Below are 16,340 nucleotides of genomic sequence, written 5' to 3' on the forward strand. Positions count from 1 at the left end.
TGGTGAAGTGGATGAACTGTTCAACCTCCTCGTGGGAGCACGAGGTAGCGCTGATACAGTCATCAATGTAGCGGAGGAAAAGGTGGGGGTTGGGGCCAGTGTAGTTGCGGAAGATGGACTGTTCCACATATCCTACGAAGAGGCAGGCATAGCTGGGGCCCATGCGGGTGCCCATGGCTACTCCTTTGGTTTGGAGGAAGTGGGAGGATTGGAAAGAAAAGTTGTTCAGGGTGAGGACCAGTTCAGTCAGTCGAAGGAAGGTGTCAGTGGAAGGGTACTGGTTGGTACGGCGGGAAAGGAAGAAGCGGAGGGCTTTGAGTCCTTCGTGATGGGGGATGGAGGTGAACAAGGACTGGATGTCCATGGTGAAGATAAAGCGTTGGGGACCGGGGAAGCGAAAATCATGGAGGAGGTGGAGGGCATGGGTGGTGTCCCGAACGTAGGTGGGGAATTCTTGGACTAAGGGGGACAGGACGGTGTCAAGGTATGCGGAGATGAGTTCGGTGGGGCAGGAGCAGGCTGAGACAATGGGTCGGCCGGGGCAGTCAGGTTTGTGGATTTTGGGCAGGAGGTAGAAGCGGGCGGTGCGGGGTTGTGGGACTATGAGGTTGGAGGCGGTGGATGGGAGGTCCCCTGAGGTGATGAGGTTATGGATGGTCTGGGAGATGATGGTTTGGTGGTGGGGGGTGGGGTCATGGTCAAGGGGGCAGTAGGAGGAGGTATCTGCGAGCTGGCGTTTGGGCTCAGTGGTGTAAAGGTTGGTGTGCCAAACTACTACCGTGCCTCCCTTGTCTGCTGGTTTGATAGTGAGGTTGGGGTTGCAACGGAGGGAGTGGAGGGCTGCGCGTTCCGAGGGTGAGAGGTTGGAGTGGGTGAGAGGGGTGGGGGAGTTCAGGTGGCGGTTAATATTGCGGCGGCAGTTGGCTATGAAGAGATCGAGGGCGGGTAAGAGGCCAGCACGGGGTGTCCAGGTGGATGGGGTGTGTTGGAGGCGGGAGAAGGGGTCGTCAGAGGGTGGGCGAGAGTCTTGGTTGAAGAAGTAGGCACGGAGGCGAAGGCGGCGGAAGAATTGTTCGATGTCACGCCGTGTGTTGAACTCATTAATCCGAGAGCGTAGGGGAATGAAGGTGAGGCCTCTGCTGAGGACTGATCTTTCATCCTCAGAGAGGGGTAGGTCTGGAGGGATGGTGAAAACACAGCAGGGCTGGGAGCTAGGACCTGGTGTGGGGCTGGAGCTGGGTGTGGGGGCGGGGTTTAAGTTACTTGCACCTGCCTTTCAATTGTTAGATCCCTCACTGTAACATTTTCTCCTTCCTGAAATTTGCTATTAGATACATACTAAACGGCTGGATTCACACTCCCATTTTTAGCTTTGTCTTTTATCTCTTCCTTCCTTTATTTTAAAACCTTAGAGAGGCAACTTGCAATGCTCCAGAATTCCGTGAATTCCAATACTAACCTTCACACTGCTGTCATTTCTCACCATATGCTGAAGGCTCAGACTGCAAAGTCACCAGTTTCCTGAGTTTATAGTTACACATTAGATTTATCACATGATAGTAAATTAGAGCAGAGATTATCTTTATAAATCTGTCTTGGACACATTTTCAAATGGTGCACCTTTAAGACAGCACAACAGTTTAGTTGTAGATTAAGTATACTCAGAGCATTTGTCTACTTCTAAAGGAGTATGGAAAGTTTATTCAAATAAAAAGATACAGGAGGTTGACGTAATTACATTCATTTGAGAATGTCTGCTTCGCCCTTTGGCGAACAAGCAGAGAGGTTAACCCTTTCCACTGACATTAATGTTTTGTTCACCACACCGCCACCTTTGTGTTGCTGGCTGTAAAGTTAAATGTAGAGGATTATTAGATTTTAACTCTGTAAATTTTCAGGTATGACTGGACAAATTAATGGGCAACAAGTGATTTGAAATTTAAGAATCTATTGGCAAGACACGAAAGCTGGGTTTTCGACTCTGGGTTGAGAACCTGGCTGCTGGTTCCATTCTGGGTTCCAAACCCACATGGTGTGCTTTAGACTCGGCCACATGGACATTTTAAAGAGTCGGGTGAATTAATGGCAGTGGGGTGTAGTTTGGCTTCCTCGAAGCTTCCATTGCAGCTTGATAGCTGGCAAACACAAGACAGGTTCAAGGGGCCAAATAGCCTACTCCTGCTCCAAATTTGTATGATATTATGACTGTAACCTCTGCCCAGGTCATGTCTTTCCCACAGGCCTAGAACATTCCTAACCCTGATAACATTCATGTCACGGCATGGACCATACATAAACAAAGTGGCTGAACAAAGGTTAAGCAACTTCTGAGATGGGTAAACAAAAATCACGTCAGACAGCTAAGAGTTCTTCGATTTGATCTAAAATGAATACTTTGGCTAGCTTCAGGGGACTGACGACAGGGGAAACCGCCACTTCCAGCTACAAAGATCAGCTTGTTCCATTCGTTTGTCCAACTGTTCGGTGGAGACTGACATCACCAGCCATGGAGATCAGCTTCATTACTGTCACCAGCACCTACCCGTCTCCCAAACCTAATCTGGGGCCAGCAGACTGCTCTCATGTGTTGTAGGTCATGTATCCTGTCTGCTTGTTTAGTTTATACTTAACGAAGCTGTTAGTTCTTAAATGGCTATTAAATCATGAGCTTATCTCCTTTTCTCACACGACATTTCTTGGACTAAAACCTTATACTAAACAACCCATGAGCTGTACTCTCATGAATTAACTCAGGTTAGACTGTAGTCACAAAACTTACAATGAAATCCAAGATGGACTGCTGGAGTCAACAGGATTGGAAAGAATATCCTGAGGCAACCTGAGGTTTAGGTTGGTGGATATAGATTTAATACCAGATTTCACACGGGAATTTGATAAATATTTGAGGGGATAAAAGTTACAGGGATATGACAAAAGAGTGGCGGTCTAGGTCAACTTGCATTTCTCCTCAAAAGAGCTGGAGGAGACCTGATGGGCTGAATAGTCTCCTTCTGGGTTGTAGTGTTGTGTCACTCCATGATTGAGATCGAAGAAATGCAAGTATTTGTGCTAACATGGTTCTTTTCAGAATATGAGCATATCCCAAAGTGTTTTACTAACAGAATGATATACTTTTGAACTGTAGTTATTGTTAAACTGCAAGAAATGTAGCAGCCAATTTACCTACAGCAACATGTTAATGACTGGTTAATCTGTTTGATTGGTTTTGGAGTGAAGGATAAATACAGCTTTCGAATCTTTTACATTCACCTGAAAGTGAAGATTGGATTTCAGTTTAATATCTGGTTAGCAATGCTGCCTCACAGCACCAAGCACCCAAGACCGATTCCACCCTCAGGTGATTGTCTGAGTGGAATTTGCATATTCTCCTTGTGTTTGTGTGGTTTTCCTCTGGGTGCTCTGGTTTCCTCCCATAGTCAAAAGATGTGCAGGTTAGGTGGACTGGCCATAAGAAATTGCCCATTGTGTCCAGAGATGTGCAGGCTAGGTGGATTAGCCAAAGGAAATGCAGGGTTACAAGGATGGTGGGTCTGGGTAGGATACTCTTTGGAGAGTCAGTGTGGACTTGAAGGGCTGAATGGCCTACTTTCACACTGTAGGGATTCTATATTCTCACCCAAATAGTATCAGCAACTGACAATGACTGGAGTGGTAGGCAGGTGTATGCATTAGAGTCTCTGGAATACAGCTTAGACACACTTGGAGGCATGACTGCTATCATGGAACCAAGGATGACACCCAATAAATACTGCAGCCCTCAGCTTTGGTCCTATCCCATCCTTTCACCAATTACTGACTCCTTACTGAGGTAGTTCTCTTCAAGAAATGCAATATAGAGCAAATATATTTGCTCACAAGAATGCTTACAGATGAAAAGTGCACAAATTACCCAAAACCCTACAGTTTCATACCAAGCCCAAACTTGACCACATCCAATTTTAACATCAGCATCAGGAATTGAAACAAATTTTTACTGAGAAATCATGGACCTTTGAAGATGGCAGATTGTAAGGGGCAGAAGAATCAGCATATGAAAGGAAACAAATTGTTCTAGTTTAGTCAGAGAAGAAACTTGTATTCCACTGCTTGACTCCACCAGCTTTACAATACAAATCGGTTGATGTTTTAAAGACAGGTACTGGGAACATATTAAACAGGGACAGATACCTAAAATGGCTAAATGCTAAATTTATGCTAGTCTCTGAATTCTGCTACTTAGTTATAGCATTGCCTGTGCTCCATGATCAAAACATGAAAACGTTGCAACCATATACAATTCTGAAACTTGTTGTAAACACATTATGTAAGCTATGATGTGAGCAGTTAGTTGAGCAGCTCTGATTTAACTTGAGGTAGGAATGTTGTCTGAGACACAAGTTCTTTTTTAAAAACTTTGAACAGTATTGTGGTTTCTTCTCCAAACTGTGAAGGGCATTGGGAAGCTTGGAATCACAAGATAAATTCTGCCATTTACCTGCGCTACTAAGAAATTAATTGAAATATTCAATTAATATCTTCATTTTATATGACACAGAAAAGGTCTTAAAATTTAAAATACATATTTTATGTTTATGAATTTGCAACCACTTAATTCAAAACACAAAATGGAAACTGTAATTGATATTATTGACATCAAAGTTACATTCAGACTCCATAATAGTGAAAGCATGTTAAGCTCGAAATTTTTGTCACTTCCTGATCACGTGGTTTTCTCCAGTACCTTTTGTCTTTGAACTGATTGATGAGAGTTGCATGGCAACGATTTGGGTTGACATTCCTCGGCCTTTACCTTTCTTACAAGTCATGTCCCCAGCCCTTTTGGTCTCCAAATCATAAGGTTGACAGCTCAGGGATAGGAGCACATAACCAGGGCCAGCACCTCAGCACTGTACTGAAGCAGCAATGCAAGCTCAGAAATCCCGTCTTTCGGATGACATGTTAAACCAAGGCCCCTTCTACTCCCACTCCGGTCAGACATTAAAAGACACTATGGCCCCATTCAAAGAGCACGGATTCATATCTAACATTCTCTATCAACCATCCCATCCTAAAGAGATTAACACAGCATTACTTAATTTTGCTATTTGTGGAACTGATCTGGCAAATTACTGCAGATGCTGGAATCTGTACTGAAAACAAAAAAATGCTGACGAGCTCACGTCAGCTCTGATGAAGTGTCATCTAGACTCGAACCGTTAGCTTGCTCTCTCTCCATGGATGCTGGATGACCTCTTATGATTTTCAGCATTTTTTGTGATTTGGGTGTACAGTAGCTGATGCATTTACCCACCAAAATAACAGCAACCATAACTCAGAACGTAATCAATTGGCTGCAACCCACTTTGGAAGAATTGTTAGGGTGCTATACAAATGTAACTTCTTTTGATTTGTGGTCACAATCAGCAGATTACTCCTGATTATTATAACAATGACGTTTGTACAGAACCAGATGATACTCCAAAGGAGGATTCTATCAGTCTCAGCCTCCAAAGTGGCAGTTTTATGGTGTGCACTCGCATCACCCTCCTTAGCATTTGACTGTCCAATCTAATTTCATTTATTATCAAGGGAAAAACCATAGAATATTTTGACAGTTATTACTTTCTCAAGTGCAGGCTGACATTTTATTCTTATAAGCAGTGCCCCTGCTGTAACTCCCAACACAAATCTGAGATCCACTTTTAGTTTGTTAAAACCACATTAGAGGACATTGAAATTCATGAGGAAAATTTACAAGCATCTTTAGTACTTACATCTGGAATGAAGCCAATCTCATTGAGATGGTTACTCAGCTCTGGGTCATGAAAAGCAATCATCTGGGAAAACACTGTCAGATACTCTGCAACAAGGAGAAAATTTATTAATTGTCAAACAAAAATACACTGATCTTTGGATAACGCTGATTGCTTCACAACCGGTCATAGAGGCTATTCACTGATACACAGAAAACCCAGCCACAGTTTTCAGGCTACACAAAGACGACCTTAAGCGATTGACTTAGGAATGACCTGTGTCTCAATAGCCACAACCTGAGACCATAAGAGGCAATATCTCGGCTTTGTGACATACAAATAGTGACCCTTGTAATAGTGTGTGGGAAAGGCATCACTAACCAACGTGGTTCGATTTTACAGCATAAAAGCACTGCTTTCATGTGGAACAGTCACATTGAGAAGCTTTCACTCAAAGTATTACTGAAATATGTCGAGAAGTACCAGGTTTTTAAAAAAAAAATGATGCTGATCTACAGGGACGACTTGTACAATGACACAGCATCTTGCTGTTCCTGGACTCTAATGAGCTCTCAAATAGTGAGGCTGAAACTTTAAGAAGGTGGCAATGCCAAGGAAAGGGAACAAAGAGTTTTGCCAGAAACAGGAAGCTTTCGTTAGGAGGAAAGAACAAAAGCATTTTAGTTGAATGGACATGACTGAGCGGAAATTTCATAAAAGCATTCATAATTATGAAGGGGTTTAATTGGATACCTGGGGAAACATTTTCATCAGTTAGTGAAACAATAAGTCAAGAATGCAATTTTCAAGACCACCCTCAAAAAGAATGAAAGGAGATAAAAGAAAAACTATGTCTACGTTTTAAGATAATTAAGAAATGTAATGCAACTAACCAACGAGTGAAGCAAAATCTGAAATAGTTTTAAATAGTTTTTAAGTTCTGAAAGAGAAAATCAGTAAAATGTTATGTAAAAGCACAACGGAACAGAACTTAGTTCCACATGCCTAGTGATATATTATCTCATACATCACATTTTTAAACGTCTCAGTTCATTCCAATGCACTTGGTCAATACGGGCACAAAGCTGATAGGAAACCATTTTGCTTTTGATCTCATCAGGTTTTGCAGTATCTGACGCTCCAGTATAGATTTACCTTTGTCAACATTTGTGCAATACAAAGAGTATGCATAAGGCAAATATTCCTTTCTTGATAGCCCTGATACAAACATCTCTGCAGGATAATCTCTGCACTGATGTGAAGCTACTACAGACATGGAGGACAAAACTGACTGAAAGGAACATAGATCCTTTTGTGATAAATTGAATCCCAAGCATTTCTTTCACTCATGGAATACAGGGAGAACCAGCCATATCGATACAGAACTAGCTCAAAGGTAGAAGACAGGGGGTGGTGGTGGAGGGTTGTTTTTCAGACTGGAGGCCTGTGACCAGTGGAGTGCCACATGGATCAGTGCTGGGTCCGCTGCTTTTCATCATTTATATAAATGATTCGGATATGAACATAGGAGGTATAGTTAGTAAGTTTTCAGATGGCACCAAAATTGGTTGTGTAGTGGACTGTGATGAAGGTTACCTCAGAGTACAACAAGATCTTGACCAATGGGCTGAGGAGTGGCAGATGGAGATTAATTTAGAGATTAATTTTGGGAAAGCAAATCTTAGCAGGACTTATACACTTAATGGTAAGGTCGCGGCCAGTGTTGCTGAGCAAAGAGACCTCAGAGTGCAATTTCATAGTTCCTTGAATGCGGAGTCTCAGGTATATAGGATAGTGAAGAAGGCATTTGGTATGCTTTCCTTTATTGGTCAGAGCATTGAGTATAGGAGTTGGGAGGTCATGTTGCAGCTGTACAGGACATTGGTTACTCTTGGAATACTGGCCACTTTTGGAATATTGTGTGCAATTCTGGTCTCCCTTCTATCAGAAGGATGTTGTGAAACCTGAAAGGGCTCAGAAAAGATTTACAAGGATGTTGGCAGGTTTGGAGGATTTGAGCTACAGAGATGGGCTGACGAGGCTGGGGCTGTTTTTCCTGGATCATCGGAAGCTGAGGGGTGACCTAACAGAAGTTTATATTTGGTGCCAGTTTATCTCTAAAAAGTATCAAATTCCAGTTTCGGCATAAGTTACATGCTCTTGTATAAACAGTTAGCGACATTGATAGGATAAATAGACAAAGTCTTTTCCCTGGGGTGGGAAAGTCCAGAACAGAGGACATTGGCTTAAGGTGAAAGAGGAAAAACGTAAAAGGGACCTAAGGGGCAACCTTTTCACACAGAGGGTGATGTGTGTATGGAATGAGCTGCCAGAGGAAGTGGTGGAGGCTGGTACAATGACAACATTTAAAAGGCATCTGGATGGGTATATGAATAGGAAGGGTTTAGAGGGATATGGGCCAAGTGCTGGCAAATGGGACTAGATTAGGTTGGGCTATCTGGTCGGCATGGACGAGTTGGACCGAAGGGTATGTTTCCGTGTTGCACAGCTCTATGACTCTAAACATCTGGCAATAGGGGTTTGAGTAGTCCAGTGGCTAAGTTATTGGATTCCTCACCGAGAATGTTTAATAAGAATTAACTGTTCACGTCAGCAAGTGGGCCAAGGATGAGAGAACACATTCTTTAAGATTTTAAGCAAGAGACACAGGTGAAATTTGAGGAAGAACATTTCTTAAACATAGCCAGTGATAATGACATGGAACTCATTGCCCACGAGGGGGGTGGAAGTGGAAACACTCAATGACTTTAGGAGGAAATTAGATAAACACTCAAAGGAAATAAACTTGGCAAGGCTGGAGGGGGATGTGGGACAGATTAGACTGCTCTGTAGAAGTCTGCGTTCATTTGATGGCTGAATGGCCTCCATCAAGCCATAAATTACTCTACTGCCACAACCCTGATGGGAAGTGTGCAGTAGGAATCAAATTCTACTATTTCATGAATTATCATAATGAAATATGGCCAGTTTAATCACTCGGGTGATTAACAACTGAGTATGACCACTATCTAACATAAAAGAAACTCACACCAGGTTTCATCAGTGAGTAAACTTATTTATCATAACAAACATATCCTCTAACATGTGGTAAAATGGATTATTAACTCCTAATACACAAACTTAAACTATCCTGCTTTTTGATGATGCTATCACAGTGTTTTGATTGAAGGAATGCTCAATGCAGTAGCTGGTCAGTCGGGCCTCGGTCTTGATTCGAGTTAGAGGTTTTCTTTCTTTGCTGAGCCTTGTACGTTATTTGTTCACTCACAGGGCAGTGGGGGAAACAGTGGAGGTGGAGAATGTGTGCGATTTGACTTGCTTGTACACTTCTGGAGGTCTGAGTGTCCAAACGTTCGGCTCGTCAGTTTTATGACCAACTGCTACTTAGAACCAATCCAAAAGCTCTTGCTGGGTGGTTACCTTTTTTATTTCTAAGATATTTGGTGCCAGTTAATCTCTCAAAAATATCAAATTCCAGTTTCGGCATAAGTTACATGCTCTTGTATAAACAGTGAGCAAACACCACTTGATTCCATTTTTGTTTTGACTGTACAAAAAAAATGTAGTATTTCTGCTTTGGATAGCCATATAAAAGATGTGTAGTCCTTCCACACCTCCACTACTGAAGGCAATAAAATGCCATCTCTGAATGTACTTCATCACAAGGTGAACACGTCAATCCAATTTATTTTATGGGCTTCTGATGAGTAAGATTCCATCTAATAAAGGAGCCTTCAAAATGAGTTCCTCATAGCTCACTTTAGGAAAGAAAGAGTTTGAAGAGCTGGGGAGCTGGAAGTGAGATTTAAGATTAAAGCTTTCCCACTGGAGTATATACAGGAACAGAAACTTGAAAAATGCCGGTCATAATTCTTGGAACATGGAAAATAATAGACTCCAGGAAATGTAACACAAGGTTTGGGCAACTACTGAGATGGCAAGAATAGATGTGACCTGAAATGTGGTACATAGCAACATATGACTAAACTAATAACTGACTATTAAATGCTTCAAAGAAAACATCATAGACAAAACTCCACCTTGATTTTAGTGAAATTCATACCAAGTGATTTATTGTTTAATGAGAATTTAACTGATGGTGGCTACACATACTCTCAATCTGGAATGTGAGCATTAATTAGACAAGAAATCAGCATTCAAAATACGATAAACATGAATGTTTAAACAATATTTAAATGATGCAGCAAAACAGACATGTGCAATGCATATGATATGAAAGATGAACACCTTTGCAAACACTCCACATCACCTAGACATTAGACACAAACTAGTCCCTAAAGCTCTTCAGTTAAAGCATGGGCCTGACAAGACCCCATCATTCCATCTCTACACAAAAGTGGCACCAGTCAACCAATTATGGTTCAATAGCTGCAGTACTGATAGACTTCTTACCTCCAGCCTACTACATCTTTATTAGATGTTGCAACCTGGGGACACAGCTACGGAATAGGAAAACCTGCGAGTAATGTAGTGCAAAGTGAGGTTTACAGTTTTGTATTGGGACTATGAAATAAATAAAAGTGGAGATTGCCCAAATTAAATCGAGTGAAAGCACATTTGAAAAGCAGTGGGGGGGGGGGGGGTGGGGAAGGTGGTGGGCACAAATCAACTGTATGGAATCTTTAGTTAGCAGAAGGTTCAAGCAACAGGCTCATATCCCATACAATAATGTATTGTGAACGAGCCCATAGCTAATGTGTTTTATTTCATGCTCCTCCAGTTGTGTGTTAGCAGCGCCACACACTGGACAATGTAAGAATTGCTTGATGTGAGCTGGAGAAAACTGCTGAAGCATTCCTAATCTTCTACAACTCTATCCTTTATTCATCAAAATTTAATTTGTTCATATTCTGAACACTGACAGAGATGAAGAAAATTAAATCAACAGAAATGCTGAAGAATAAAGACTGATTATTCAACAAAAAGGATTGGCCAGCTGAAAAGTTTTTATTTCTGTGGATTCTCTGAAAAAGCCAGCCTGGTCTGAAACCACAAACAGTGACTTCATCACTCAGTCCCACAATATCTCCCCCCAATCCCTTTACATTCTGCTAAGCTGTATTATCTTAAAGAGCATTAAACATCTAATTCACACAGAATTGTGCTGTTATGCGGCTCGCTTTTAGTGATTACCACATTCTATTGTGGATGAATGCTTGCAATCAGTGTGTGAAATAATTGCTGCTTTGTGCTCTGACCACCCGAGATGCAGACTCAGAATTAAAGGCATGCATCTTAAATGCCCTTTTTTGATGAGGAGGACTTGATATTACACAGCACATTTAGCTCTTTTGCTGGCTCAGTGAGGACCAGATCAATGAACGCGCCAAATTTTGATAACGGGTTCCCACCTTTCCACCATGCAGCGATGCCTGTTGAAGGTGTTTATTTGTACAAGATCAGGTGAGCCCCAGGCTCAGATGCAAAGTCTCATGACACTCAAAATCAAGCCACAGGGATATAATATCCTCTTAGGGAGTTATTGAATGCTAACTACCATCAAAAAGCTGGGCATCTAGATAGGACTCAGGAGAAAGCTGGTGGATATTTTAAGAAGCAGTAGCGATGTACAAATACTTCCAAGAAATCAATTGATTTGTTCATTTTACAACAACACCCGACCCCAAACCCACCCTAAAGACAATCTATCTCAGTATTACCCTGCAAACCCAACAAAACAAAAAACATTCAAAACACCTACTTGAGAAGTATACAAACAAAAATAAAAGGCCAAGAAGCAAGTGGAGCATCTTTGTGCCACCCAGAGGCATTATGGACACAGGGTGCACAATTGCCACTCTGCTAATACCACACTTTTCCATAGTACCTTCACCCTTCAAGAGGGTAATGGGTCCCAGTACTCTACAGGCTTTATGGTAGCTCATTCACTAGAAACATGGTATGAATTGGGATGAGGGACATCTAGTCTGCTGATATAACCCAGTTATATCAAGTTGGAGAGGGGGTTTTGCATACCTTTGACTGATAGAGCCCCTGGAGATTTCAAAGTGGATGAACCACGCAACTAACAGATGAGGATCTGTCTTAGTACAAGAAATGAGATGCACTAAACAGCATGCACTCTCCTTGCTCACAAATTAGTGGGAAATGCATTATTAGTCAAATAAGATCGACATGGACTGGGTGAGTTGGTTGACAAAATATTGTTAGATAATTCCCCTTGGAATTATTTCGAGAGCAGCTGTTGCAAATTAAAGAGTAATAGAGTGTTAAAAGGCAATAATTCAATTAAGTAGCTTGGATGAGACAAAGCACAGAAGTCAAGCATTCATGAGCAAAAGAAAACATAATATTGAATTACTGTTTTAGTCTCATGGCTCATAAGTAAAACACACAACTTTAATATGGTGCAACCATCTCTTACATTTTACTTTAGAATTAATTATTTAATAACAAATCCACTGAATAATAAAACAGAGATCAATATCACACAATTAATAGACGTGTTAAATACATTATTCCCCTTCCTACTGGCAGACCCTACAGAAATACATTGGGCAGCATGTACTACCGAAGCACATTGAGCCATCGTAGTCTTTGGCTGATTCAAACCAGTTTTTTCATGTAATAGAATTTCATAGAATCCCGACAGTGTGAAAACAGGCCCTACTGACTCTCCGAACAGTAACCCACCCAGGCCTATTCCCCTACACTATTATTCTATATTTGCCCCTGATTAATGCACCTAACCTACACATCCCTGAACACTGTGGGCAATTTAGCATGGCCAATTCACCAAACCTGCACAGCTTTGGATTGTGGGAGGAAACTGGAGCATCCAGAGGAAATCAGGAGACACAGGGAGAAGGCGCAAATTCCACACAGACAGTCACCCGAGGCTGGAATTGAACCTGGGTCCCTGGCGCTGTGAGGCAGCAGTGCTAACCAATAAGCCCCTGTGCCACCCCAAACAAACAAACATAGACAAACAACATGCATAAGGAAACTGGTGATTTACCTTGTATGACGTGAGAATTGTCCTTCAGAAAGAAGTTATACAGGTATTTAGGAATAAAGGCAGACATGCAAGCATACGCCAAGGCTGCAACAAGAAGACAAAGTCAGATTCTGAATGCTATGTTGTTTCACTATACCTTATCCCCCCACACATATAGATAAAATTCCATTAAGCTACTTGCATTCTCTTTCCCCACCTTTTCTCTTAATTTTCCTGTAACATGTACCAGTTTAATCTGAAGATAGGCACTCGGTCTTTGAGAATGTCAAAGCAATTCAGTATCTTGCCTTTGGTAGACCACTTAGACAGGACTTAGATGAGTTCACCTGTCCCTGTTTCTTCCCCCAAGAAAGCTACCCTTACAACCAGTTCATTCTTCGTTGCATAAAGCATTAGTAGAAATCAGATGGTGTTACTGAAATTTAGCTGTCTCTGAAGCAGAGGTGTTCAATCGCTTTAATAATTCTGTTTCTTTAAATCAGTTACTACTGGGAAGAGTTACATAGATTCATTCTGAGGATTTTACAAGCTATTAGGAGCCATTTAATCCACTGTTCCCCAAAATAGCTACCCATGGTTCCATTCCCCTGTCCTTTCCTCATATCAATTGAACATTTATTTTTCAAATTATTTATCCAATTCCCTATTAAAAATTATCGTTGAGTCTGCACCCTTTACTGCTTCTGATAAATGTTCTAATAACCTTCTATGCAAAAGGAAATTCTCTTAATCTCTGCCTATTTGTTTGTGTTTAAACATGCTCTCCAAATGACTGAACTACCATGCAGTTAAAATAATTTCCCCTGATTTCAAACCCTGAGGAATCCAATCTTCTTTAACCTTGTGATAAATCCCTGTTGCTCTAATCTTTTCTTACAGCCAGGGCCTGTCATTCTGTCATAAACAATTATGTACTTACCTTCATTGTTGAAATTCAGATACAGGAATGGTGCACACAAGGAGTCCAAACCTAGGGCCGAAATGTATTTCAAAGATGAGAAACAAGGCCATAGCCAGTATTTCAGATCTTAGTCACTAAATACATAAGCTGATGATAGGTAGGTGATACAATGTAATAGTCAGGAATATTGGTCATGCTATTGGAAACTCCCATTCAATGTGTTAAGTCTTCTGTCACACCTTCAAATTTTCATCCTTATCAAGGACCGAATAAATAACAGCTGAACCCAAACCCCTATTTACTTGTCCCTGTGTGGCACAAGCTAAAGATATAGTGCAATAATTTCCCTCTGATAAAAGCAAACTCCTGAAAATGCTGGAAATCTTGAACAAACGCAGAGAATGCTGGAGAAACTCAACAGGTCTGGCAGATCTGTAGAGAGGGAAAAACAGAGTTAATGTTTCAAGTCAAGTATGACACTTCTTCAGAACTCAAAACATTAACTCTGTTCCTCTGTCTACGGATGCTGCCAGAGCTGTTGAGTTTCTGCAGCATTCGCTGTTTGTATTTCTGTTTCTGTCCGATATTTGATCCCTAGGACGTGATTTTGGTATCTGGGTGTGGAGCTCCGACATTAGGGTCACATGCAGGCTCTGATCCATTCCTGTATTGGAAGCAGCTATATCCTGAATTGGCCAATTAGTGGCCAGAAGATGCACAAGCCATCCAAATAAGGGTGAGAGACGAGCTACCAAAGCTGAAGGGCCAAAAGGAGAAGGAGTTGCAGCTAGCGAGAGAAAGAAACATAGCTTCTCAGCTCTTTCAGAAACCAAATGGACACAGCTGCCAGGCAGACAGCAGAGAGACCTGCAAAGATGCTTCAAAGTCCCACTCCCACTCTGGTTTGCAGAGATTGCCTCCAGGTAGTTTCTGAACTTCTGCCACAACAGGGGATGTCCTGCAAGGTGGCTTGAAATTTCCAGTTAGTTTTTGATCACTGGCCTTATTTGACCTCTCAGGTACCTTAACAAACTGCCCCCAATCCAGCCACTAGGAAAATAGGGGATAGGGTGGGTGCTTACAAATTGTCACACTGGCCAGTGGCAATAAATTATGTGCCAGTCTGTCTGCATTCCACCCTATACTGGGGAGGATGTCTTGCCCCTGCAATATCTACATACTGCCAGACTGATAGTCCAATGAAGTCTCTTGGATGCGTCACAAATTCACAACAGATCAATGAAGCAGAAATTGTGGAATTTCTTTAGTTCTCCACTGATGCAATTAGTTTTAACTTGAGTTGAAAAGACTGCAAACTAAGTTGCGTCAACTTTCACAGACTGACATTCTGCTGGTACAGTGTAATGATTAATGGTTTCAGATGATGAATTTACAGTCAACATTACTAGATGCTGACTCAAGCATCGAGTCCTCACTATTCAGTTCAGCAGCCTTCTAGTCACAAACAGTAAGATCTGAACTTGGTCTCAGTTGAGGGATAGTTCCCTCAACCAGAGCAATATAATTCCAATATGCTGACAGGATGCTGAGCGTTACTCAAACATATGGGGGAAAATTACTGGGATTGATAATCAGTAATTTTTAAAAAAAACAATTAGTTTAAGAAAGCTCATTGTTTGGGATAGGGTTTCCATTAGTTACTGATTATAGATCATCCCAGAATGTTAGCTTATTTCTCTGTGATGAAAAGAATTTGGATTCCAAATTTCTTTAGTGTGTATCAGATGATAAGATTGTAAGAGAAGCCAAACAACTTCTACAGAAATACTGGCAGGTAAATTTGGATTTGTCTAACCTGATTTATTTAAACAGTTAAGTGCACTTAAGGCTGCTACAGAGACTTTTTTTTAATCAACTGCAGCAGTTAAACTTACCTTGCCAGTAGACTAGTTCCTGATGGGAGACTACCCAAGCCTTTAACACACGTCTGAACTTTCTATGACCCTCTGGTGATGACAGCAGCTCATCGTACTGATGGCAGCGTGGGATGTCCACTTCAATCTGAAAGGCAATCAGTCACAGAAACAGAGATTGGTGGACAGATTGTTGCAAGTCTGCAAACATAACTATAATCTAATCAGGGGAAAGGGTGGACAAGAGGGTGCTGTTTGTTGGCGAAAGAAACAGAACTAAACTGACTTCATCAAAACTGCTGCCGTTTCTCAGGAAGTTTGGATTGCAATGGTTGTTGCTGCATTGTGATAAGGTAAGAGCACTTGAGTCAGAATCATAGAGATGTACAGCACGGAAACTGACCCTTGAGTCCAACTTGTCCATGTCGACCAGATATCACAACCTAATCTAGTCCTATTTGCTAGCACTTGTCCCAGATCCCTCCGAACCCTTCCTATTCATATAACCATCCAGGTGGGCGGTACGGTGGCACAATGGTTAGCACTGCTGCCTCACAGCGCCAGAGACCCGGGTTCAATTCCAGCCTTGGGCAACTGTCTGTGTGGAGTTTGCACATTCTCCCCGTGTCTGCGTGGGTTTCCTCTGGGTGCTCCGGTTTCCTCCCACAAGCCAAAAATGTGCAGGTTAGGTGAGTTCGCCATGCTAAATTGCCCGTAGTGTTAGGTGAAGGGGTAAATGAAGGAGTATGGGTCTGGATGGTATACCCTTCGGCGGGGCAGTGTGGACACGT

The 16,340-nt window shown here is 41.8% G+C and overlaps 1 protein-coding gene across 2 annotated transcripts in view; it reads right to left on the reverse strand.

Moving 5' to 3' along the window:
• Positions 1–16,340, reverse strand: part of tbck (TBC1 domain containing kinase) — a 202,672-nt gene that overhangs the window by 120,507 nt on the left and 65,825 nt on the right. For both annotated transcript variants that reach the window (XM_043674337.2, XM_043674336.2), the window contains exons 17-20: positions 15,571–15,697; positions 13,694–13,744; positions 12,775–12,858; positions 5,775–5,860 (exon numbers count right to left, since the gene is read on the reverse strand). In XM_043674337.2, the coding sequence (XP_043530272.2) occupies positions 5,775–5,860; positions 12,775–12,858; positions 13,694–13,744; positions 15,571–15,697 (348 nt within the window). The remainder of the gene's footprint in view (positions 1–5,774; positions 5,861–12,774; positions 12,859–13,693; positions 13,745–15,570; positions 15,698–16,340) is intronic.

Source organism: Chiloscyllium plagiosum, unplaced genomic scaffold, assembly GCF_037043375.1.
Source record: "Chiloscyllium plagiosum isolate Xiang-an unplaced genomic scaffold, Cpla_swu_hap1 HiC_scaffold_36, whole genome shotgun sequence".
In the NCBI taxonomy this organism is placed as follows: Eukaryota; Metazoa; Chordata; class Chondrichthyes; order Orectolobiformes; family Hemiscylliidae; genus Chiloscyllium; species Chiloscyllium plagiosum.